The 24283-nt window shown below is 42.5% G+C and overlaps 1 protein-coding gene, 2 long non-coding RNA genes and 1 other non-coding gene across 6 annotated transcripts in view; all 4 read left to right on the top strand.

The window, feature by feature from the left end:
• Nucleotides 1–11537, top strand: part of klf8 (Kruppel like factor 8) — an 88452-nt gene extending 76915 nt beyond the window's left edge. For both annotated transcript variants that reach the window (XM_012919144.4, XM_012919145.5), the window contains exons 6-8: nucleotides 2919–3030; nucleotides 5321–5460; nucleotides 6025–11537. In XM_012919144.4, coding sequence (XP_012774598.1) covers nucleotides 2919–3030; nucleotides 5321–5460; nucleotides 6025–6206 — 434 coding nt within the window. In that variant the 3' untranslated portion in view covers nucleotides 6207–11537. The remainder of the gene's footprint in view (nucleotides 1–2918; nucleotides 3031–5320; nucleotides 5461–6024) is intronic.
• A 2769-nt stretch (nucleotides 11538–14306) lies between these two features.
• Nucleotides 14307–16309, top strand: LOC143420877 (uncharacterized). 2 transcript variants are annotated; one of them, XR_013100639.1, is made up of 4 exons: nucleotides 14307–14533; nucleotides 15225–15300; nucleotides 15533–15593; nucleotides 15697–16309. It is a non-coding gene; the product is annotated as an uncharacterized LOC143420877 (long non-coding RNA). The 2 variants fall into 2 exon arrangements; XR_013100638.1 differs by having other exon boundaries at nucleotides 15533–16309.
• Nucleotides 16310–16320: 11 nt separating this feature from the next.
• On the top strand, nucleotides 16321–17661 carry LOC106676637 (uncharacterized). The gene is made up of 3 exons (XR_013100637.1): nucleotides 16321–16592; nucleotides 16737–17019; nucleotides 17147–17661. It is a non-coding gene; the product is annotated as an uncharacterized LOC106676637 (long non-coding RNA).
• A 6291-nt stretch (nucleotides 17662–23952) lies between these two features.
• Nucleotides 23953–24025, top strand: trnav-uac (transfer RNA valine (anticodon UAC)). Its single transcript has one exon. It is a non-coding gene; the product is annotated as a tRNA-Val (tRNA).
• The last annotated feature ends 258 nt before the right edge of the window (nucleotides 24026–24283 follow it).

The raw sequence follows: 24283 nt of genomic DNA on the forward strand, positions 1-24283 counted from the left end.
GATCTCTTTACCCGTCGGCTTCCCGTGGCTGTCATGCGACTGGCTATTGCAGTTAATAATACAACAGCTTCTTGCCATTTTTTTGTGTTTCTTTTTATCGCTGTGTGACTGATTTCAATTGAAAGCCTGCGTGCGCGAGTACCTCTTGCCACAAGTTCCCAGAATTCTTTGCGGTTTTACCCCTGAATGACGTCACATTTTCAATCTCTATAGTGGAATTGTAAAGTGCTTTGGGTGCCTTGAAAAGTGCTATATAAATGCAATCCATTATTATTATTATTAGAGATATTTGTGGTTGGTCTGTTAATTCTTTGGTGTAACAATGCTTCTTGACAATAAATCTTATAATGTTGGAAAGCCATTCATATCTGTTTTAATGGTGTCACATTCAAAATGGGTTGAGCAGCAAAGTTGAGTATGTGAGTTACGCTCATACATCCTTTTCTTCAACTAGCATTGCCACAAGTCAGCCAGTGTGGTTGTGTTGGCAGCAGAATAAGACGATTGGCAAGGGCAGAGAAGATTTGGCTAGTTTTTCATGGATGCAGCGCACATACTCTCAACTCTGCTGCTCAACCCACAAATACATGTTCTTTAGAAATAAACAAGCTTTTCAATGGTATAAGATTCATTGCCAAAAAACATTGTTACAGCAAGGTAAAGACCCTACAATAATACAGAGAAAAGCCAACAATCACATGACCCCCCTATGAGCAAGCATAGTGCTTGTACAAATGCAGAGTGGTGTATAAACAGATGGTGAGTGAAAAAGGTTAGTGGAGAAGGAACACTCAATGCCTTCTATGCCTATTGCAGTGTAACTAACGCAGGATTCGGCGTTACCTGATCCAGCCCTAACTACAACAGCCGTAACAGAGGAGGGGCCTGGAAGTTGAAGGCTCTGCCTCCCATTATACTTTTCCTAGGAACTACAAGTAAACCTGCAGTCTGAGAACAAAGTGCTCTATTAGGGCGATATGGTCCTATGGGGTCTTTCAGACAAGCCTGATTATTCAGGACCTTATATGTGAGTAGAAGGAGATATGTGTAAATTGGACTCTGGATTAAACAGGGAGCTGATGAAAAGAAGCCAATATGGGGCAAAAAAAGCTCTCTCTCTCATTCTAATCCCTGCTTTGATGGTGTTGATGGAGCAGTTTCCAGTTAACAGTTTGTTCACTGCTCAAAACATCCTCTAAACAATCTAAAGTCATCAATCAAGTGAGCGAGTGAGTGGATAACTGAAGTCGTAGTTATCCTGTAAACCTGTTTTCTGTGTACGTTTCACATCCCTGCGCTGAGAGGAAACAAAGAGCGTAGTTGTGAGCACGACGAGGGGAGCGAGCAGACAACACGGAAACTTGGATTTCTTTTTTTTTCTTCTTCCATGCGAAGCGAACGAGCAGCAGACAGCTGACATTGGCAGCTCAAGCGCCGAGTCGTCGAGTGGGAGGAAAAGGAGAAGGAGGCTAGATAGGTGGGCGCACAGCGAAGGCAGCGAGGTGAGGCGGAGAGGTGGTGGTAGCGGGGAGGGGGGGCGGTCGGGTGAGGAAGCACGAGGAGGGTCAAAAGGAGAGGAGATGGGTCGTTCTGCCTTTGAAAGAGGAAGGCAGCAGAGGAGGGTGGGGGTGGCTTTATTGTCTCCAGAGACAAAGAGCACCACTTTTTTTTTTTCTTTTTTGGTGCATGACCCTCCCCACACCACCACTGCCCCACACACACACACACACACACACACACACACACACACACACACACACACACATTCATACAGATATATATACACACTCCACCCAAATTCCTTGCGTCACCCTTCCAACCACCCCACCCCTTCTTGCTCTCTCCGGGCTGGGTGGACTTTGAACAGTGTGGCTGCCACATTCCTGCACAAAGAGGAGGAGGAGGAGGAGGAGAAGGGGGGGGGGCACTTTGAGATCTAACAATTAATCGACCCAGCCTGATTTCATTGAAGGTGCATTAAAAATCAAAATCATACATATATAAAGTTCTCTGCGTCCAGTCTGGTGGCGTTTAGGTAGCATCTGGTCTCTTGTAAAGCTTTGTTTTTCTTTTTAGGCCATGAAACTAACACATCAGATAACAAGAAACTGCAATAATCTCCTTTTATACAATGACTTTTCTGATGTGGCGGTGTGACGAGGCCATCCTCCCTTTACATATTAGCTGATGAGGACATGAATTTACACTTCCAGAGCCAAACGAGCAGCTGGAAATGTCTTGAGAGTGGTTAACTCTCCGTAATCAAGAATTCAAAAGCAGGACCTTCGGTTTAAAATCTAAACGTCTTCCTTCCTTTTGTGAGAATTTCGAACAGCTTGCCAATCCTCGAGGACGCGCGCCGAAGCTTTCCGATAGCTCTGGGAAATTTGTCTTTCACTTAATTGCTAATTAGCATTGTCTGTGAGTTCAGCTTTTTTTTCTTCCCATTAACAGCTGTTCACATCATCTTCCTCCTGCTGTGACATTGTAAAAGGTTGTTGAAACTGAAAGTAAAAGACAACCACTGGAAGATGCTTCTTTTAATAGAAACTGGAGGCTAAAACAGGCATTTTGAGAAAGATGGAGAAAACAAGCAGACATGCAGAGGAATCCAGCGTGGGGTTTGGCCTCAGATTTGATCCATTTTGCAGCCATGCAGACCACACCTAATCCTACACACACACTTGGAGCAAGCCTTTGTCTTGCTAAGTTGCTGGAAACCAGACATTGCTGTTAAGAAGTTATTAACCCCCTGCTGTTCTATTCTCTCCGTTTCCACCCCCTACCCCCAACTTCTTTTTTTTCCTCCTCCCTCTCAATTCCATGGCCCCACAATTTTCCTTCATCTGTTTCTACCACTCTATGTCCTTCTATTCACTCTTTACACCCATCTTCCTTTCATCCTTTCCTCCCCGCAGTTCGGATCAAGCCAGGTTCAACATCTCCAGTGGAATATCAAAGTGAAAGCGATGCAGAGAGCGGTACAGAGTCTGGATCGGCTTCCATCAGCGCCCAGAGCCTTGATGCGGGGTGAGTCTTCGATGCAGATGGACGCATCAAGCACAATGTATTTAGCCACACCTGTAAAATCTTACGTGCAATCAATAAATATAAAAAAAATGAAAGATGCATTCATGAAATGTTGAATGCAGGTCTTCAGACACAGTCACCCTGGTGCCCCATTATTTGGAAATGCTCAGAGCCCAGTATGAACGATTATATTTTCTAGATCTAAGGTTTCATAAGCTGATAACCACAACAATGAACAATTAAGGATACAAAACTAGATATCAGCAGCAATTAAAATGTGATGCATTGACAGGAAAGTGGAGATAGCTCAGGGATCCTGACAGTACGCTTAAGAGTGCAGCCAACATTTTGTCTTTAACAATAAGCCAGTCAAAGCCCTGAGTTCTCCTCTAGCGAGTGGAGAGCTTGTACTTGAGAAAGGAAGTAGAGCATATTGAAACGTTATTGAATGGCCATAGTCTCAGTTCAGAACAGGAAATGGTTATCTCGCATGTTAAAGTCCAGTGGGTTTCTTTTTTTGACCCCTCCGTCCACCCCAACCTCCTTCCTGCACGGTCTCTTCGCCTCTTCATCACGTTGCTTGTGCAAGTTATAAGTTGCATAATAAATAAGGTTTATTGTGGTTTCACACCTTTATCAAGTGACAGAAAACCTGGTATGCAGACTGTTGCAGACCCAGTTCTTTATTGTGAAGTGCCACTAGGGGGCAGTGTCAGATGTTTGGTACAAGGATAAGTATTTTAGATTTGTGCTCTCGATGGTTCTTTTCTGTAGCCTGACGCTGCGATGAAAGTAGAAGTCATAACAGACAAAGAAGTTCTTTGTAGTGAATTGTGAAGCTAGATTGTTGGCTCCGTGCAGGTGACTCTCCATAGCCTCTCTTTGCATAGACATAGGGTTCCTCAAATGGGCAGCAACATAGATCTTTAAAACCTGCATAAGTCTTGATCTCCTGGTGGCAAGTTGAAGTACTGCAGCAGAAAAAAATTGTGACAGAAAAGCACTTTTTGGAGACGCCAACTGTAAATCAGATGTCTGCAAAACTGTCGGAAAGGCATAAATCCATGTGTAATGACTGCTGATAATAGGACTCGGCAGGGTCAGCAAGAGGGACTCTAATGCACAGCAGGGTTTATGGGAAATTCTTTCTCTGTGTGGGGGTCACCTCCCTCGCCTGCAGGCTCCTGACTAATTACATTACTGCAGCACTGCCATGACTGGATGCTTATATAACCTTATATAACCCTCTGTACAGCAGAACACACTGGAGACGCCCAGACTGTAACACAGGAAGACAAGTGGGCGCATGTGTGCGTCGCGAGCGCTCTATAGACATAAATTAGGACATTTAGCCCTCCAGAGGAAAGCGCGGACATGTGAAAGATTGTTTTATATCGCAGGGTAAAGGGTGGTGTGCCGCTGGAGACTGTGTTTATTAGAGAATCAGGACGTAGCTCCGGCCACACCCAGTGGGCGAGGCTGCCTGACTAACTGAAATTCAGGGTGTGGGCGTTGACAGTTTGCTCAGCGCCCTTATCTAGTGTGTGTGTGTGTGTGTGTGTGTGTGTGTGTGTGTGTGTGTGTGTGTGTGAGAGAGTGTGTGTGGGTGTGAGAGAGAGAAAGTGTGTTTCAGAGTACAAAAGTAAGTCTTTTGTGGATTTTGTGTCTTTTAAAGTGGTTTAAGGAAGATTATTTGTGATTTTCTGTGTGTGTGTGTGTGTGTGTGTGTGTGTGTGTGTGTGTGTGTGTGTGTGTGTGTGTGTGTGTGTGTGTGTGTGTGTGTGTGTGTGTGTGTGTGTGTGTTGCAGGGCAGGGCTGTCCCAGAGCAGGGGCATAAACAAGCTTATGTAATGCAGTTCACCGTCACACCTCCTTGTAAAGAGGGACATCAGCGGTGTTATTTTTTTAGTCTTTTTGTTTCCAATCAAATGTATTTAAAGTTTGACTGCCTGTAAATATGAATATGATAATTCACACAGCTGATTCTTGGAAAACTGAAGCATCATTTAAGAGGAAGAAGTCAAAGGTAGAAAAAGGGCGACAAAGAGGAGTGCTGATGGGTTAATTTTGAGTTTATCTCATGTGTTTAAGGAAAGAAGGGAGTAAAAAATAAGTTTAAAGGTGAAACGATTCAAGACAAATAGAGGGAAGGGGAGGAATATCGAAATGGAGCTGTGTGACTTTCTGATGCCCCCTGGTGGCTAAATCGGTGTTAAGTTCTCCTGAACATGATGAGAGAAGAAGAAGCGTTTCTCAACAGAATCGTCCTTTTCCTCTTTCGGTGTCTCAGGTCGGTTATGGACTTGGAGCCCGTCGATCCAGATTCGCCAGACATCAAGAGGCGACGGATCCACATGTGCGACTACGAAGGCTGCAAAAAAGTTTACACCAAGAGCTCCCACCTCAAAGCCCACAGGAGGATACACACAGGTGAGCTCGGCCCTAGAAATGCATCACAACAACGCCACAAATAAATCAGTGCAGTCCAGGTGTTCTTTGAAAGGAGCAGTTCATCTCCAGGTGAAGACCAGAATCATTATTTACAGATTACTGCAGGGTGATCTTTAAGGATTAAAATGGCCCCTTTACAGAATTTAATGTAACCTCCGGTGGCTCAACATTTGTCAGTGCACAGTTCACGTCTTATCTGCTCTCAGCAGACAGTAGTTTTTCCCTAATCTGAAGGAGATTAGGGAAAAAGTGCCCAATGGTATTTTTTTTCAGACAGGTTTCCTGAGGTAAGACACTGTTAAGGTGTGTGTAGGAATGGTAAGCAGGATTTGGCTGTTTGAAGCTCCTGTGTTGAATATTATCTTAATTTTATTCTACAATCATACAGTGATTGACATGATTAGGTAGAGTAATTGTAGTAAATAACCTGTAGTAAATAAATTGTTTGCTCAATTTCGTCCACCATCGTCCTGACCCTCCTCTTCCTTCTTTAACCTCCTTCCCTGCCTCCTTCCTGCTAACTCCTCTCCTCGTCTCTTCCAGGAGAGAAGCCCTACCACTGTACCTGGGAAGGCTGCACCTGGCGCTTCGCCCGCTCCGACGAGCTGACCCGACACTTTCGCAAGCACACCGGAATCAAACCCTTCCGCTGCACCGAATGCGACCGCTCCTTCTCCCGGTCTGACCACCTCTCCCTGCACCGCCGCCGCCACGTGATGATGTGAACTCTGACTTCCTTCCTTCCTCTCCCCTGATGCCCCCAGCTCCCTATCAAACTGACCTCTGACCCTTTGATTTCTCAAAAACAGCACATCTTGTACCAGTGCCCCCACACCTCACACTATACTTCCTGTTTCCTCTCTGCTCTCCTGCGGGATTTTAAACCCACCTTGCAAATAGAAAAAAAAAGGACTTTACCTTCTCCTCCTCTTCCTCCTCATCTTCATCTCACAGTCATAGGACAATTGTGTCTGTGTGTTTGTTCGGTGGTGGCAGCAGGATGTTTTTTGCTGCGTGTGTGTGTGTCTGTCATCATTACCGTCCAGCCCAAAAGCAGTCCTCTCTACCATCCTCCGACTCAGTCACACAAGATGTTGCCTCCTCAGAAAGAGAAAGGATGGACTGAAGGACATCCAGCAGCAGGGACTTTCATGCTTCCATCCATCCATTACATGCATCAGTCCATCCAAAAGGCAAAGAGGAAGAGGAGGGCTCACACAGATGTCACTTCAGCTGCTCTTTTCTTGATTTACAGTTTTTATTTTGTTCATATCCTGAGTTTGGAATCTACGTGACTCCAAAATTTATTTTCTTGGAAGCTAAAGAGACTTCCGAGGACGCCGCTTCCCGCCACTGCTTTTCCAGGAAAAGTTGTTTTTGAGAACTTTGAGTTTCGTTCCACCCCAGTTATATTTGCCTGAGGCAAATGTGATCTTACTGAATGACCTTTTGATCAAATAACAGGTACATAAATATAAAATACAGCATTACGCAAAAATGCTCCAGGTATCATTATAGCTCCTTAAATATTAAGTAGCTGCGACTTGGATGACAGTAAACTGCTTACAATTGCTGAATATTTGGACTGTCTTCGGATTTCAAAGTGGAGCGTAGAGAAGTGCAGTTCCTGGAGTTCTTTAGTTCCTGGTTCTGTTTGTAAAAGTAAAAGAACCAAAACTCATTTATCATAAATTCAGATGAGGTATTTACTTAACTGTGCATATCGGTGTGTGTGTGTGTGTGTGTGTGTGTGTGTGTGTGTGTGTGTGTGTGTGTGTGTGTGTGCGTGCGTGCGTGCGTGCGTGCGTGCGTGCGTGTGTGTGTGTGTGTGTGTGTGTGCTTATTTCATTGACAGCAGCTGAAGTGACGTCAGATGCATCAGCATGTCTGAGGCTAAAACACTGCGCCCCACCCTCCCATCGCCATTCGCCTCCTTCTGCCCTAAACCCCCGCCACCTCCCCCGGTACAGGGAGCTACAAGACTGTGAATTTAATAAAACTTCATTTGTTTTCATTGTATCGATCTATCGATCACGTGGTTGTTATCGCCCCGCCCCCTCCCCCGCCGCACACACCTTTCCGATTCCTCTTGAATAACAGTATTTGCTTTGTTTGCGCCGTAGTCGCTGTTGTTTTATCAGAAAAACACAAAAAAAGGCCTTTAGTCCTGTCTACATTTTTTCTTTTCTTTTTTGGTGTTCTAAACAAAATGTTGTTCTTTTGGTTTTTATTTAAAAAGAAAAAAAACTTTCAGATCTTTTTTTTTTGTCGTTGTTTTCTGAGGCTGTGAAAAAGACAGAGGAAAGGACACAAATAGATTGAGAATACAAGTAAAACTCTCATGCAGGGAATAGGGGAGCTTTTCTGAGTGTGCGTGTGTGCGTGTCCGTGAGTTAGTGTGCATGTTTTGAGACAAACACATAATCAAGAATTTAAGATTTTTATGAGTGCGTTGTTCCGGGCACTTGTTGTTCTTTTACCTCTTGCCCGTCGAGCCTTAATAACCGAAGTCAATCTGTAAGGGCAAAACTAGAACTGCCGACAGACGACGACTGGCCACAGCGTTCGCTTTAGTTCAGTTGTTTAGTTTTTGAAGTTTAAAAACAGGAAATTAAAGGTGTTATGTGTGGAATTTGTTTCCGTATTTGGTGAGAAAAGTTTTTTTGGCTGAAAAAAACATGCTTGCTGATTTTCAAGCCTTTTAAAATAGAAATTTTAACATTTATTTTAACAGTGTCACCAAAGTGAGTTGAACCTAAAGCATTTCAAAGTCTTAACAAATCAGATGGTTTGAGAATTTCCAGCTTTTGCTCATCAGACTCTTTCGAGACTGTTCTTTTTTAATATAATTAAATGGTTTTGTAACCTTGCATCGTTATGAGAGCAAGAAGACTGATAACAGAGTGGTGACGGTCGTCTGTCGGTGGTTCTGGGAGAAATCGGGCGTCTCGTAGGGCTGTCGGGGTCCAGGCGCCTGGGGTTTAAACCACGGGGAAACTTAAGCGCTCTCCTCACTAGCATTTCTACCAGGGTGGGGGTCAATTCACTCCGGTTTGTTTTTAATGGCAATAGAATCTCAGTTAAAAGCCTCGAGTAGATACTAACAGATGAATCGTGTCTCGAATTGGGTTCTTTTGGAGCAGAATCGACCCCCGCCTCACCCTGGTTCCTTACCCACAGTGTCCATGTCTTAAGTGGGCTGGTTTTCAGCTCCCGATCCGGGCTGAACTTGATTATGCAACATAACGCAGACGCAGCTCCAAGCGCTGTTCTGATCTCAGTCCTAGAGCACTAGCTGGTAGTCGGGTTCCTGATAAGCAGCTCACGTAGGGTTGTTGCAGGAACCTTAAGAGGAAGGTCAGGTTTGTGTAGAGGCCTGCGCTGTTGATCACTACTCTGTGTTGGTATATAAGACTTAAGGTGTGGAAACACATCCATAATTTCAAACAGACTTGGTAATGAGCGAGTGGGGAGCTGGGGTTGTGATGGACGGAGCAGGCTTTTCTCATCCTGGCTCGTCTCTTTTCAAGCAACAACCCCCCCCAATAAAAAACGGCTACACACATTTTGCTTTGAATTCGTTCTCGCCATTTACAGTCGTCTTTGTCATCATTTCAGAAGCTAGTAAGTGAGAGCAAAATGTTTTACATCTTGACTTTTCACATTGCGATAAATGAGATGGACATGCAGGCTTGCTGTGAGCTGAGCGCATGCCGTGAAGAGGGCAGATTTGTTGCGTGGTCTCCGCGCTGCGAAACCGAAGAGAATCCGTCTTAGCCGAGTCACTGAATATGGTTTAAAAATGAGGGAATCTGTTCCTGTCTTTCCATTTCCCATCAGGGGAAGCATTACTTAGAATTCAGTCACTCGCTTGGAAGGATTTTAGTGGTTTATTTGTTATGTTTTTGCAGCGCAGAGCAATGCAATGTTCCCATTTCTCTTAACATCCCCTGCTTCAAGTAAAAAAACAAAAAAAGAAGTTACTAAGCACATCTTTCTAGGAGAGTATATGCATTTGATTGCAATTTTCTTTCTTTTGTAAACTGTTGATAAAGACATTAAGGACAATGACAAATAATTAAGAGAAATCCGTGTACATAAATGTATATAATCAAAGTGCAGAGTAAATGTAACGGGTGAATTTCTATTTTTAACACTGACTAGATAATGTGAAAAATCTTTTTTTTTCTCTCTTCTTCCTCTGTTGGTTTGATGAAATGTGTTTTTCATCACGTGTATTTTTTTTTTCCAATCTAATACATTTGTTTCGTAGTTTCTTAAAAAAAGAACAATTATATGGTCCCACTTGTGTTGTGCACATTTGTGTTGCATGGAGAGTAGCCTTCTTGTTTTCTTATAGTGACGTTGGTGAGCATGTCAAGTGCGTGTGAGACCGTTGAGATGCCCCAGCAGGGGTGGGGGTGGGAAACGACCCCCTACTCAACTAACTAGGGATTCATTATAACAACCGAGCTTAATGTCCCAGTACTGGACCTGGTTTTAAATGTCAAGTTAAATGTGAGATTCAGTTAGTTTGGGTCAGACCCATTTTTTCCTCCTTCAGCTTCAGGTGTGTTCTGCTCAGATAAGTTAACAGGAAGTAAGAGGAAGTCCCCAGATTTACAGTAGCCAGTTTAAATGTGTTGATATGTTTCTCCTTTTTAAAATCGATGTTGAAATCCAAGCAGCAAAAACATTATTCATGTTAGATCAGTCAAGTGCTGCACTAACTAAAAGGTTCTTTTAAAGATACCTAATTGAAGTACAAAAACAAAACACAGAGCCACTGATTCACTTGTTATCGGACCAGATGTCGTATACCTTATCTGTTTCTGGGGCTTCCTGGCTCCACGTCGTTACAGTTGAGGTGCGTGGACGTTTCTTTGTGGTGCTAACAGGAAATGGGGTTCTGGTTTTTCCAGCACATTCAGTTTTATCTCTCCATCGGCCTCGTGTCTGTTTCGGAGATTGCTTTCGATTTTTTTGTTGTATGTGAATGGAATCGTTGATCTTTCCTCGACCACACACACTAACTGCTCGGCACTGACCTCGTTTATCGTTTAAATGTCATCTTTATGACTAATTAGTGGACGAGGTCAGGAATGAATGAACGTTTAGCAGAAATCCAGCGAAATCTCAAGACCTCCAAATACAGCTTCTTGTCTCCTTTTAGCACCACGAATGAAACCTTCCCTCTCACATATCTCAAATATATCGTAACAGAGGCAGAAGTCCCAAAGATTAATGCATTAAAAAGTACCCCTGAATGCTAAGCCCCTTTATTTCTGGGAATGTTAACCCCACAGAGCACATGTGCTCTGTGTCATTTAGTATCTGCTATTGGCCCTTTTGCTTTACAAGCACACTGATCAGCTCAGTTGGTATATTTGCACACCGAGACAAACTCACACACGCACTGAAACCTCTGGAGACACACCGACGATGGTCGGTTAAACATCCGAGCCTGTTGACGACACCCTGGGCAGGATATTTTCGCTGGTGTCGGAGCTTTGGCAGGGAGACTGATGCATGTGTACATTTATCTCCTGCTTCTTGTTGGTTTGTGCAAGCTTGTTTTTCCTCAGTATTCCTCTTTTTCCCCGTTTCCTCCCCTTTTTGTTCTTGTATAAAAGCAGGATTGTGAAAAAAAGAACCATAAAGACAGAGTTTTATCCCTGCTGAAACCGTAACGGGATCGAGTTCGTGTCTGAGGGTGACGTCACGTCTGTGCGCGAGTGCCTCGACTCACCACGAATCACATCTTCTGCAAATCTGGAACTTTTAGGTATTTTCTATTGAATGCAGTAACTTATGGGCCAGTACTATATTTACTCAGTGCAATGCAGTTATCATTATAATAATACAATTATTAATAATATTTTTCTTTTTTGTATTTGTACAGAACAAATGTGTAAAGATCAGTGAGGAAAACGTGAGCTTTTTGATACTGTGACTCATGGTGTTTAAAAGTCAGTTTCTCCCTGTACAGTTGTGATTATTTTCCCCTCCCTTTCTTCTTCTTTTATAGAATAAAACATGTTTTTGGTGCAATTTAATACCCTGTGTCTGTGTTGTTTCTTATACTTTGGTTCTTAAGTGTCATTTGCTATTAAATCGAAATGTAAGCAGTGTGTTTGTAAATTGCTGTGGCAATGAAATCAGAAAAATGGCAGAAAAGGTCGTATTTGTAACTGGCATTTTCAGAAAAAAGATTTCCCACATTTATATTCCAGACCTGCTGCTTTTACCAATATCTATAGTATATGTACGTCAGACACTTTCTTAAGTACACCTTGCTAGGGTTGCTCTGTCTTTTGCCTCGAGAAGTTCTCTGTGGCACAGATTCAATGATGCCCTGGAAACTGTCCTCTGGGATTTTGGTCCATATTGCACATCCATAATGTGAATCTTCCATTCCACTACATCATGGATCTGCTCTATTTGATTAAGATCTTGAGACTGTGGAGGCCTTTGAGTAGAGTGAACTTATTATGTCCAAGAGGATAACACACTTTGGTCATAAAGGGATGGACATGGTGAGCAACAACACTCAGGTAGATTCCGGTTATTAAATGATGCTCAATTGGTACTAAAGGGCCTACAGTGTGCCAGTAATATATCCCCCACATATTTACATCACCAGCTGTAGCTCAAACCATTGGTACAAGGCTGGATGGATCTATACTTACATGTTTATGCCAAATTATAAAACCACCATGTAAAAGTCTAAGGAGAAATCCAGAATGTTCAGACCAGGCAATTTTCTGTTGTCCAGTTTTGGTGAAGTTGTGTGAATTTTAGCCTCTAACACTAGTGGGATGAAAATTTTGAACAATTTCAGGCAAGTCACAAAGTCAAGCTCAGCCATTATCTGCAGATTCATATCAGCTACAAATCTCGTATAGCGAGCTCTATCCAAGGGGTCTTTAGATTGAGGGGAGAAAAAGCTTGCATGGGTGTTACATGTGCAAAAGTGTAACTCGATTTTTGTTTTGCAATATGTGACTATCTGAAACACGCCAGACATAATAGAAGGAAATGATAAGCTTGCATACGATTCCAAATCGGCAATGTAGATCTGATTCTCAGTCTTCATCCGAGCTGTGCTCCTAATAACAGTGATAACAATGGCACAGAATTCTTCATAAACCCATATAAAGTCTGCCATATTATATTTTGTGATTTTTATTTTACAGTCAGTCTCTCTTGAGATATTACATTTTAGGTAATGAAGCATCTTTTCTGTCCATGAGTGAAAACAGTGTGAACCCCGGTGATGTTGCAGGCTATCACACAAAGACAGATGATCATTGACCGTCTCATCACACCTAGAGCCAATTTAGAACCACCAATCATCATCACCCTCAGCTGGATATGTGGTTAAGAGTGTTTGAGAGAGGAAAAAAATAGCATGCAAACTTTTTATTGAATGCAAATTAGATAACGACACTAAATGCTGGCAGCTCATGACGATACGTCCACCTGACAGGTGGAACAGAGCACCAGCTCGAACACGTCTCCACAGCCTGCACGTTTTCTTCCAGTTTTAACTGATTAATTTGTATGCAGTGCATAGATCCACACCCACTCACACACTAATTAAGGACATTTCAACCAGCATTTGAATAGAGAGTTAAACATGAGATGTGAGGATGCACCAGTGGGACCTAGAGCTCACCGTTGTTCCAAAACTGGTTCCACTGGGAATTCTGTGTGTAAAGAAAATGTGATAACGGCTACATTATAGAAACACAGGTAATGCTTTGCTTTACATAAACTGGACAGTGACAGTGAAAATACGGTGAGGTTAATGCTACCGCTTACAAAGACATGATACACTCACTGAGAAGGAAGATTAATCTCAGCTGATACACTTGCAAATTGATGTGTGCACCACAAGGGGGCGTAGTGAAACAGCGAATAAACTCAGGCGCACCTAGTGTCTCAGTTACATCTGCACTTGTAAATGTTAGCCGACCTCATCTCAAACCAAGTTATCAACTTGGAATAACAGACCAGAGAACGACACTGAGCTAGAACTAGGTTAATAAGTAAAAACTTCCCAGCATGAAGTGCATGTACTAAGTCATAAAAACCTCCTTGTGTGTGTGTGTGTGCGCGTTGTGAATAAAACTTTTGCGTCTTTGCCGTATGGTCTAAATGGATTTATGGGCCTCATGCAGTCATGATCAGGCCAATCATTAACACACACCATGTCAGTCGTTGGATTCATACAGGTGGAGAGTGAGACTGACACACACCATATAAGAGCAATAAAAGAACAAAAACCTTGCTGCTTAGAGGTTTATCCGCATGCATACCGTTGTCAGATCCGCATTATGAATCATTCCACTTCCACGCTTTCATCATAACTGCCTGCATCTCTTCGGTCACCAAACCAGTCGGGATAGTTTAGAGGTGAAAGGTTTTCGCCTCCCATACAGAAGATTACTGGTTTTCAATTTGGTCTTTGTGTACAGTTTAATAGCACATTTGACATGATTCCAAGACCCAGTTCATTGCTTGTGGGTACACAGTCACCGAACAGAAGACGCTGCTGTTTCTGCTATAATTGCACTTATGCAATCCCGAACGACAACTCAGAACAAGCCACAAGCCCTGCATGTGTGTATGTGACTCAGTCTACTTTCAGAAATTAGTGCCCTATAGTGCCTCAGACTACATTTAAATCACCTCTGGATTAAGTTATGAAACCGTTTCGCCCAAAACTGAGCGATCACGTTTAGAGAAATAAGCCTGCTGTCAGATGTTGAGCTATTCAGTCCACATTTATTTACCTTTTGGTATATTTAACCAATGAAAAATCGTTACCAAGTCAGCTACATTATATTTCCAAAAGGATCAGGATATTTCCATCAGACGCAGTGATGTAAAGCACGCTGCCACTGGGCTACACAGCAGTGGAGATGTTTGGGGATGGCCCCTTCCTGTTCCAACATGACTGAGATGAGCGAGATTGGTGTGGAAGAACTTGAATGGGATATCTGGGATGGAAGAGTGGGATGCCACTCAAGTTCACATGTGTGTGAAGGTAAACGAGCGAATACTTTTAGGTATAGTGTATAAGCTATACCTAAAAAATGCATATAAAACCTATTAGACATTTTCTTATTTCTGATAGGGTTGTTGAACAACCATGCACAAAATATCACCAGTAGTGCGATGGATCCAGCATTAGTGTTATGCACACACTGCTTTAGGTACAAATCTGCACATAAGCAGTAACGGTGTGGCTTAAATGCAGACGCAAATGATGTGTTGTTTTTCAGGGTTTAAAACGAGTAAAATATTGTCACATGTTTGGGTTGGCTAAATGGCATCTCCCAGCATGCCCTGGGACACTGTGTGTTTGTTTAATTGAGCTTAAGAGAACTGTCCAGTTTTGCTACATATCTTTTTTTCAGTGTATTGCTGGCTTAGTGTTACTTTTAATAGTTACAGTATTAAAACAGGCACAAAGTTACATGCAAAGTTACTAACCCTCTTGGAAGCTCAGTGTTTAGCGCTGTGTTCAAACGTAAGTAAATCAGCACCGGTCTGCGGCTGAGTGGAGTTTATAACTCAGGTGTGGCAGTGAGGTGTTATATTGTTTGTTCAGTTTCTGTTGTTACTGTATTAAAACTCTTACTTATACTAAATAAATACTCGGTTTAAAGGTACTTTGTTACTATGCTCTTCTGGTCTTACTGACCACTGACAGCACTGTTAACACTCTTCCCCAGGTCCTGAATCTTGTCCAAAGACACTCTGACATACCACGTGGACAGTAGCGTCCTCAGCTGCAGGCTGTTGTGCCTGGTGAGCTTGTTAAGTTAAAGGTTTATGGTTTCTTTGTATGAACTATAAAGGTCTAGTTTTGGGGACTGAACCCAAGACCTTCTGTATGCAAAATAAATGCAGTAAACCCTACATAATGAAGCCACACAGGTGCCACCTTCCTCTACCTTGTTTTTATTTTCCTGCAAGGCAGATAACTACAGACCAGGAGCAGCAAAAAAATGTTTGATGAAAGGTTGTTGTGTTTTTGTAGAAACGAACATTTCAACAGTCTGAAGTGATATGCATCTGCCCTGTCGGAGATCTGTTTTCAGGTGACATGTTTTCCTTACACTTCTCAGAACAGAAATATGTGTGAATGTTGAGGGCCAAGCGGCCACCACAGACTAAAGTCTCTTGCCTGACTCCCTCGCACAGCAGGAAAAATGGACATGCACAAGGATTTGAGGGAGTTTGGGCCAAAATGATGGTAGATAAATGGGTCAGAGTGTTCATGCAGTATTCAGTATCTATCGAAAGCAGTCCAATGAACCAGTGGAGGTCGTGCCTCGTTGTGGTCATAATATTATATTACAGTTTTTCTCGATTGCTTAAACACTATAACCAGGCCTCTAAACTAAAATTTCAAAACCGTAACGCTATTGTTCAAAAAGCTCACCCATTTCCCTGAACTATAAACACTATTCCCTGCTTTGACACATGACTCAAATTTGGTGAACTGTTACTGCAAAACTCTACACACAAATCCCTACATTTTACAGTGCTTACACCATGTAGTCATTTAGAAAGTACTAGCATGCAATAATGTTAACTTAAGTCAGCATAGCTTGAGCTCAATTAGCACACAATTAACCAGGTGGAAACACTAGGAGTCAAAATTTAGCACACACCAATCAGAACCTGCGATGGATAGATAAAAGGGCCAAAGTCAGCTCATTCAGGTTTGAAACAATGGATCCAAAGAGATGCAAAGGAAGAGGACGTGGTGGAGAAAGAGGACGTGGTGAAGGAGGAGGACGTGGTGGAGGAAGAGGAGGAGGTGGTCTAGGACAACAGGAAGGTGGTGGAGGAGGAGGGAGAGGTGGAGGAGGAGGAGGACGTGGTGAAGGAGGTGGAGGTGGAGAACGACGGCGACAAGGAAGGGGAAGAGCAAGGGCAAGAAGACAGTCAGTCTCGGATGAAATTCGAGCCACTTTAGTTGACCATGTCCTTGTCCATGGGATGACTATGAGGGAGGCTGGGCAACGAGTACAACCAAATTTGAGTCGCTTCACTGTTGCCTCCATCATCAGAACCTTCAGGGAGGAAAACAGGTAGGTGTACTTGCAGTAAGACTGCTTTGTACAGTAATGTTTAAGTTACTGAACTTATGTGTCTTGAGTTTCAGTATGTTTCCATTATTTTCCTGTAAAATGAATGTGTGACAGTTACAGTAATGACTGCTTCTATTTTTGTAGGACACAGAGACGACCACCTGGTGGAGGCAGGTTAAGGCTTTTGTCGGAGGAGCAAGAGAGGGAACTTGTAAACATGGTAATTGCAAATAATGTAATCCGCCTGCAAGAGATTCAAAGGAGAGTGATTGAGGATGATCATCTTTTTCGAGGCATACATGCCATCAGCCTCTCCACAATTGACCGCATCCTCCGAAAGAATCAATTCCGGATGAAACAGGCATACCGAGTCCCTTTCGAACGAAACTCTGACAGAGTGAAAAACCAACGTGTGGAATATGTTCAGGTATGAGTTTTGATACTGTATAAAGTATTGTGTACCATCACAGCATGGCAGTTTATGCTGCCATTTCAGCACTCTTGAACTGTGGTTCAGGGTACCGATTGACTCTACTGTGTTATGTGTTTTGCAGAGAATCTTTGAGATTGAAGGACGGCCTCTTCCCCATGAAATAATCTTTGTGGATGAGGCAGGTTTTAACCTGACCAAAAGAAGGAAAAGGGGGAGGAACATAATTGGCCATCGGGCTATTGTAAATGTCCCTGGTCAGCGTGGGGGGAATGTCACTATGTGCGCAGCCATCAGCCAACGAGGGGTACTCCACCGCCATGCCGTACTAGGACCCTATAACACTATGCTTCTCCTTGCTTTTCTTGATGGTTTAAGACAACATATGTTCCAGCTGGACTACAGGGAACCAGCACAGCCAGAACAGCCTCACTACGCTGTTGTGTGGGATAACGTCAGCTTCCATCGCGCTGCTCTGGTTCGTGACTGGTTTACCAATAACCCAAGGTTTTCTAATATCTTTCTGCCTGCATACTCTCCCTTTCTAAACCCGATAGAGGAGTTATTTTCGGCATGGCGGTGGAAAGTGTATGACCGAGAACCTTATGTCCGTGTTCACCTCCTTCAGGCCATGGAAGAGGCCTGTCTAGACATATCAGTAGATGCATGCCAGGGGTGGATCAGGCATGCAAGAGGATTTTACCCCCGCTGCCTGGCTGGGGCCAATATAGCCTGTGATGTGGATGAGATTCTCTGGCCTGACCCAGACCAAAGACAAGATGCTGAGGTGGGATAATGTTTCTGGTGTGTGTTGTACTGTATAGTACATGAATGACAATGTGCCACTGTACATACATTGGTTGCGTCTTTTGTGTTTATCATGTGACAAGGGTTTTGAAGGGGAGAACCATAAGCAACCTATTTGTTTTGGAACTATTGTTTTGAATTAATTGTACCAGTGTGCAAAACTCTGTTGTAGTGTGTGTGTTTTTGAGGGCTTGTGTTTGATGTCTGTGGGCAAAGTTTGGTTTTTCAGCAGGAGTGAATAGTTTTGGGTGTAGAGCTTCATTTTGACCTGGAAATAGGATGTTTGGGAAATTGAGTGAGATGTTATGGATTTGTGTTTACTGTTGTGAGGATATGAGGCGTAGTTTCAAGAAATGTGTTTTAGCAATCGAGAAAAACTGTAATCATTATATATGTGAAACACAGGCTCCTTTTTGTATCTGCAGACAACTTTGAGCAGTTTGTCTATCAATGCTTCAGTGTCCAGGTTATTGTGGTTCCACTTTGGATTGAACCCAGAACCCTTTGTGTTTAAGGCAGGTATGCTGGCCGCTACGCCATGCAACAATATGGTATATCTCCAGACAGATTTCCAGAGGTAGATAAACTTAAGAAAAATGCATTTGCAGATGAACAACACGATGCAGAGGTTGGCTTAACAGTTTTCCCTCTGGCTGATGCAGTTAATGGGGAATCCTCTTAGGAGGGTTCACAGTTCTACCCGAAGAACAGGAACTACATCCTGTAATTTTTCAGTCACAAATTTGTTTTGCTGCACCGTTTCTGCACAATCGCTCTTGCAACACAGACATAGTGTAACAGGGTGACCACCCATTTAAATTATAATTAGGTTGTGTTTCACTGTCCCAGATTGTGGATTCGGGTGTGTCTTGTCCCAGAAAATTAACCCTAAAGTCAAAAAAGTTATAAAAAGAAAAGACAAGAAAAAAAAAGCCTCAGGTAACATGTTAGCTGTTAAAATTTCATGTTGTTGTTTGGAAGGGTTTCTGGGAGAAAGCCTCTTCCTGGCTCAGCATGGCTTAGGTTTGCAAAGCTACATCTTAACAAACCACTTCTGGAACAATGTCCTTGGGATATGTGAGACTAAAGTGGAGATGTTTGGCCATAAAACACAGCAACACATTTGGTGAAAACCTCCACAGCGGTGGAGGGGTGATGATTCGGGTTGTTTGGAGCAACAGAAACCGGACACCTTGAAGTCATTAAGCCAACCACGTGTTTCTCTGACTCTGTATACCATATACAGAGTCAGATGTCAAATGGCCCAAATTGGGTCACAGCAGCAAATCTACAGCAGAATAGCTGAGAAAGCCAAAAGCTTGGACACAAGTGAGGGCACGGATGTTTCTCATTATCTGGGACAATTTTAATAAAATAAAATAAAATGAAATATGATGCACATGTTACGTTCTAGGTCTAGGCGTGTCCTGAACGCAACAAAAACATTGGCCCACCACACTGGCTGCTGCAGTGAACAATATATACAAGGTTGAAAAAATACTCAATTGCTACTTTACAAATCTATTTACAGCTATTTACAAAACTAAGATACCAACACCACAGTGATCACAACCCATGACAAACCGAAACACAGGGCTTAAATACATAGAGGGAGCAATCAGGGAATGGACAACAGGAGGGAAACACGGCTGGGGCAAATCAGAACTGACGAGACAAGGAAGCGTAACCTGAACACACTGAGATAAGACAGACCTTCAAAGTAAAACAGGAAACACATAACAGTCACGCCTAACACAAAACACTGACAACATTGGATCGTAACACGCATGTGTGCAAAATGAAGAGTGAGCACAAAGTTAATGTGCTACATCCCTATAAATATAAAGTAATTTAGAAGAAATTCATTACAGGACAAATCAGATTCATAGCACAACACCAGCCATGTTTGGTAGTGAGAAATTTCAAAGTGAATGACGTCTTTAAAGTTGCATTTATGATTTAGGTTTCCACTCACTGGCCTGTTAATGTAAGCTCGGGCCGAAACACATATTTGATAGACGGCACAATTTCCCGATTCAGCTCAGCTTACTGTAGATCGCTCATGTTGTTTTGTTGCTGTGATTATCGTTTTCATACAATCTGATAAGTACACCTCTGTGATCACATGTTTCCAAATTTTGTATTGTGCTTTCCTACATCTCAGTCATGGGTGCATAAGAAAAAATAAAGGAGAGTGACCAGAAAAGGGTTATTTTGTCTAAAGGTAAAACTCAAAATAACAACTAGTGCAACAAGTAATCACGTGAGCCTTTGTCTGACTCGCCCGTCGTGACTGTGCAGTTAAACTGCAGCCAGGGTCGGTAAGGACTGCCATAAATATCTCACTGTGCGGCCACAGGGACAAGTTGTTTTTACACCATAATCCAAAATATACTTGTGGGTATGAGAGAGCTTGTCAAAGCAGGTCCTCACCAAACCATGGAAGCCAGGTGAACAATACAGCTGATCCCTGCATATCTAAGTGACAACTCACAGTCTGCGGGCATTGTGGGTTGTTTTGACAGATCCGCTGGCTCGTTTTCCTTTTCCATCCTCTCACATGTTATCTGGGCATGGCACAGTGTGCTGCTTTTGTCTGCAGCACTGCCATAAATGCATGCGGTTATAGTAACGCCTATACGCGACAGCTGCCTGACAGATGATGCTGAAGCGGGTCACGTGGCCTTTCAAAAGGCTCTTCAAAAGATTATGAAGAGGATTCTGTGCATGTTCCAAGTAAAGACGGCCTTGCATATGGCTGACGTTCCAAGAAATGTCAAGTGACTTTTTTCCTGGCTTTTGTTGAAACAAGTCAGTCATTGCCGTACAACAGCCTCACCTTACTTTAATAGTTCCAAGAGGTGCACATTTTGCAGCGCAGAGATCTTTAATGACTGCTGATGAAAAGATACCAGACGACTTATCACTTAAAGATACATCTTGTTTGTTTTAAGATCGGACATGAAGTTATGCTGTTTTTGCAACCACAACCAAAACATTCCAGACCACAAATATATTTTTCACAAAACACACAGCTGGAGAAATCTCAGAACTTCAGCTTCACAACAAAGTTTTTTTTAGAGGTTTATGATTATGTAATTTTCATACAGTAAATCCACTACAAGCATCCCTACAAAATTAGTTACTGATGAAACAATATGAATTAATTGAGAGGAACCAATATTTAAATAAGAGTTATTTTATTGATTTGTATAGAAAGACGCAGCAAAGGAGTGGACCAGGGACAGCGATCTTCCTAAGAGGCAGTCTTAGATAACTGTTTAATGTGTGCGCTGAAGGACATATCGTGGTCAAAAATGACTTCGAGATTCCTCACAGTGGTGCTGGAGGCTGATGGCATCCAGACTATCTTCCTGGTTAGACAATATCTTTTCTTGGAAGAACACTTTAACAGAGCTGAAAATATTCCCACATGTTAAAACATGAACAAACACAATAAAATAAAAGGCAAAAGGAGATGACTGACCAAGACAAGACCATATATAATGCTCCAGTCAGACCAGCCGGCTCAGGCTCAGGGTCTGGATGGCAAGGAAGCTTCCCCACAGAGGGTTGACCTGGGCACGTTTTGGTGAAACACGCGAGGCGGGAAGTTATCTCTGTCTAGCCAGCCTGTCCTTATCTATCACCAGAGGTTACTCATCCAGCTGCTTGATTCACAAGTCAAAAAATGTGCACACCCACACAGAAGCTTTCAGTTAATGGTGATTAAAATCTGCTAAGTTACTTAAGGTCACCTCTCTCACTGCATTAATGAAGACAAGGGAAGTTCTTGAACAGGTGCAACGTCTGCGTTACACAGTGGGAAAGATGTTTATCATACACGAGCAAGTACAGCGGCACAGGCAGATGTGCAACATACAGCACTGTGTTGCAAGTAGTTTGAGGCATCAACTAAAATAGTAAAGAACAAAAAGTAGACTGACAAGAATAAATTGGACTGCAAATATTCAAACAGGTCCACCACTTTGGCCTGTGCTGAGCTACCACCAACTTGACCACTGGCATAAAAGACAATCAGAAACTGAATGCAGTAGGTTGGAAATCTTGTAAACCCAAATTTTATTCAGAACAAAACACAGGAAACACATCAAATGAAACTGAAATATTTTACTGTTTGGTGAGAATATTAGTTCATTAGCTCTCTAAGATGCTCTTTTTATACCCAGTCAAATTACTGACACGTTGCCAGCCAACCTAATTAGTTGCAGACTGTTCCTCCAGCTGTTTTTTTCAGTACTACGGATATTTCCAGCATTTTGTTGTCCCAACTTTTTGGAGAAGTGCCACTGCCTTCAACTTCAAAATAAGCTAATGATGTAGCTCATATATCATAGCTCAGTGTTTCCGAACCACTGTGCCGCGGCACATAGGTGTGTCGTGAGAAATGCTCAGGTATTCCAGATGATCTGTTTTCACTTGATTGGTGCTCCAAAGCGACTGGCGTGAGTAACGGCAGAACAATTACACCCTCTTCCACTAGAGGGCAGTGCAACTGCTTGCTCTAATTAAATGGGTTGCCAACAGCGAGTAAAACAGAAAAAGACGAAGAAGAGATTACATAGGCATGCTGTGAGTGAGACAACGCAGCGCATTACAATAGATAAATATTTGAAAAGAAAAAGTAGTAAAAAAAGTAAAAAAGGTATACTAGGGACAAACCGAGCTAATTCCGCTATACTTGGTGTGCAGGGAAAAATGATCAATCTGCTATTTGTGACATTTTTGTTTGGTGGTGTGCCGTGTGATTTTTCTAATGTTTAATATGTGCTGTGGCTCCAAAAGGTTGGGAAACACTGATATAGCTAATATCATTAGCGCAAAACGAGCTAATGATGCAGCTTAATGCTGAAAAATAATCGGCATGCTGGCCAGAGGGGTATGAAGGAAGCTCAACCTCGCTAGGATTTCTTGGTTCAACAAAACCTAAACCCGCAGACAGAGATAACGGGTATCGTTAGCTCAAACACGTCTATATAGCTTATTTACGAATCTAATACCTCTCACATAAACAGCGTATTAATATCTACCAGTACTGTCAACGCATATGTAAAAGTATTGATTTTCCTGCAGCGAAGAACTGAATTAGGATGAGCTTACAAAAAGCAGCTTGCTGAGACAAATACTACATCGAGTGTTCAGTATAATCATTAGAAGAAATAGCTCAGGATGCAGGAAGAAATATTTTCAAATGTATTCACAGTCCTCAGAGGTCTTCTATCTATCTCTACAGCTGTTCGTCTTAGAGCTATTTTAACTCCTCAGAGAGAGGACTGCAGGCAGCATTGCAGAATCAGATCGACAAGTTTTGACAGGAGTTTTACTGCAGCAACTGTGGAATGAGCTGCGAGTCAAACAGCCAGCTTCACCAGGCCCCCGGGTGAATGCTCGGCAGGTCGAAGCCAAAGAAAATGTACCTGAGCATCAAATGGAAAAGGAACTGATTGTAGATAAACAGGTGAGTCATCTGGGTACCTGCAGGGAACAACCTGTAGCTGACTTTGTCCTTGTTAACATCTGGCAACTGTCAGTGAGGGAGATATTTAAAAGAATTCTTTTGACGCTTTTCTTTTAAGCGGCACACCGTGCACTCCTGTCATGTTTACATGCCACTATTGCATGTCATAGACTTTGTGCATTCTCCAGCCGTTAGTCTGTGCTTTGTCACGTATCCTTGACTTTTAGACATCCTGATACTGCAGGATTTAACGGGAGTTCTTTCTCCCAAGTGAGATTGTTGAGGTTCACTCTTTAATATGGCATGAATCTTACCCTGCAATATAGCGAACCTTGGGATAACTGCTGTTGTGAACTGTCACTTAAAAATCAATTGACCTAAACAAGCAAAAAGTAATAAAAACTTTGTAAAAGTCCTGTGGTTAGTTAATTGTCTTTACAACTACTGTGAGGATTATAGGTTTGGCTGAACAGCTGTTATAGGCGTTCATCAGATAGTTACTGCACTGAGACAGACAACCATTCACGCCTATGACAGTTAACCCAACCAGTGCATGTCTTTGAACATGTGCAGTGGGCAGAACATGGAAACATGAAACTAACCAACACATGTGCTGTCAGTCAGCTCATCTTCCGCTGCATTGTGGTTCCATAGTGTAGTGGTTAGCATGTCTGCATTACACGCAGAAAGTCCTGAGTTCGATCCCCAGTGGAACCAGAAAATACTTATCAAATCATAGTGAGAAGTGTTTGAATAATAGAAACCTACTACCTCCATTTTTCTGTATTTAACACAAAAGCTAAACAGCACAGTCTACTAAGACAATGTGCTTAAACCAGTATATGTGATAATGTTGCACCCCTGAATCTGACATCTCAGTCAGAACTACAAAAGTAAACCTGCAGTGATTGGTCATTATCTGTCACTCACATTTAAAGTAAAACACCCCAAAACACAAGGTTTTCAGCAGTTATG

Source organism: Maylandia zebra, linkage group LG10, assembly GCF_041146795.1.
Source record: "Maylandia zebra isolate NMK-2024a linkage group LG10, Mzebra_GT3a, whole genome shotgun sequence".
In the NCBI taxonomy this organism is placed as follows: domain Eukaryota; kingdom Metazoa; phylum Chordata; class Actinopteri; order Cichliformes; family Cichlidae; genus Maylandia; species Maylandia zebra.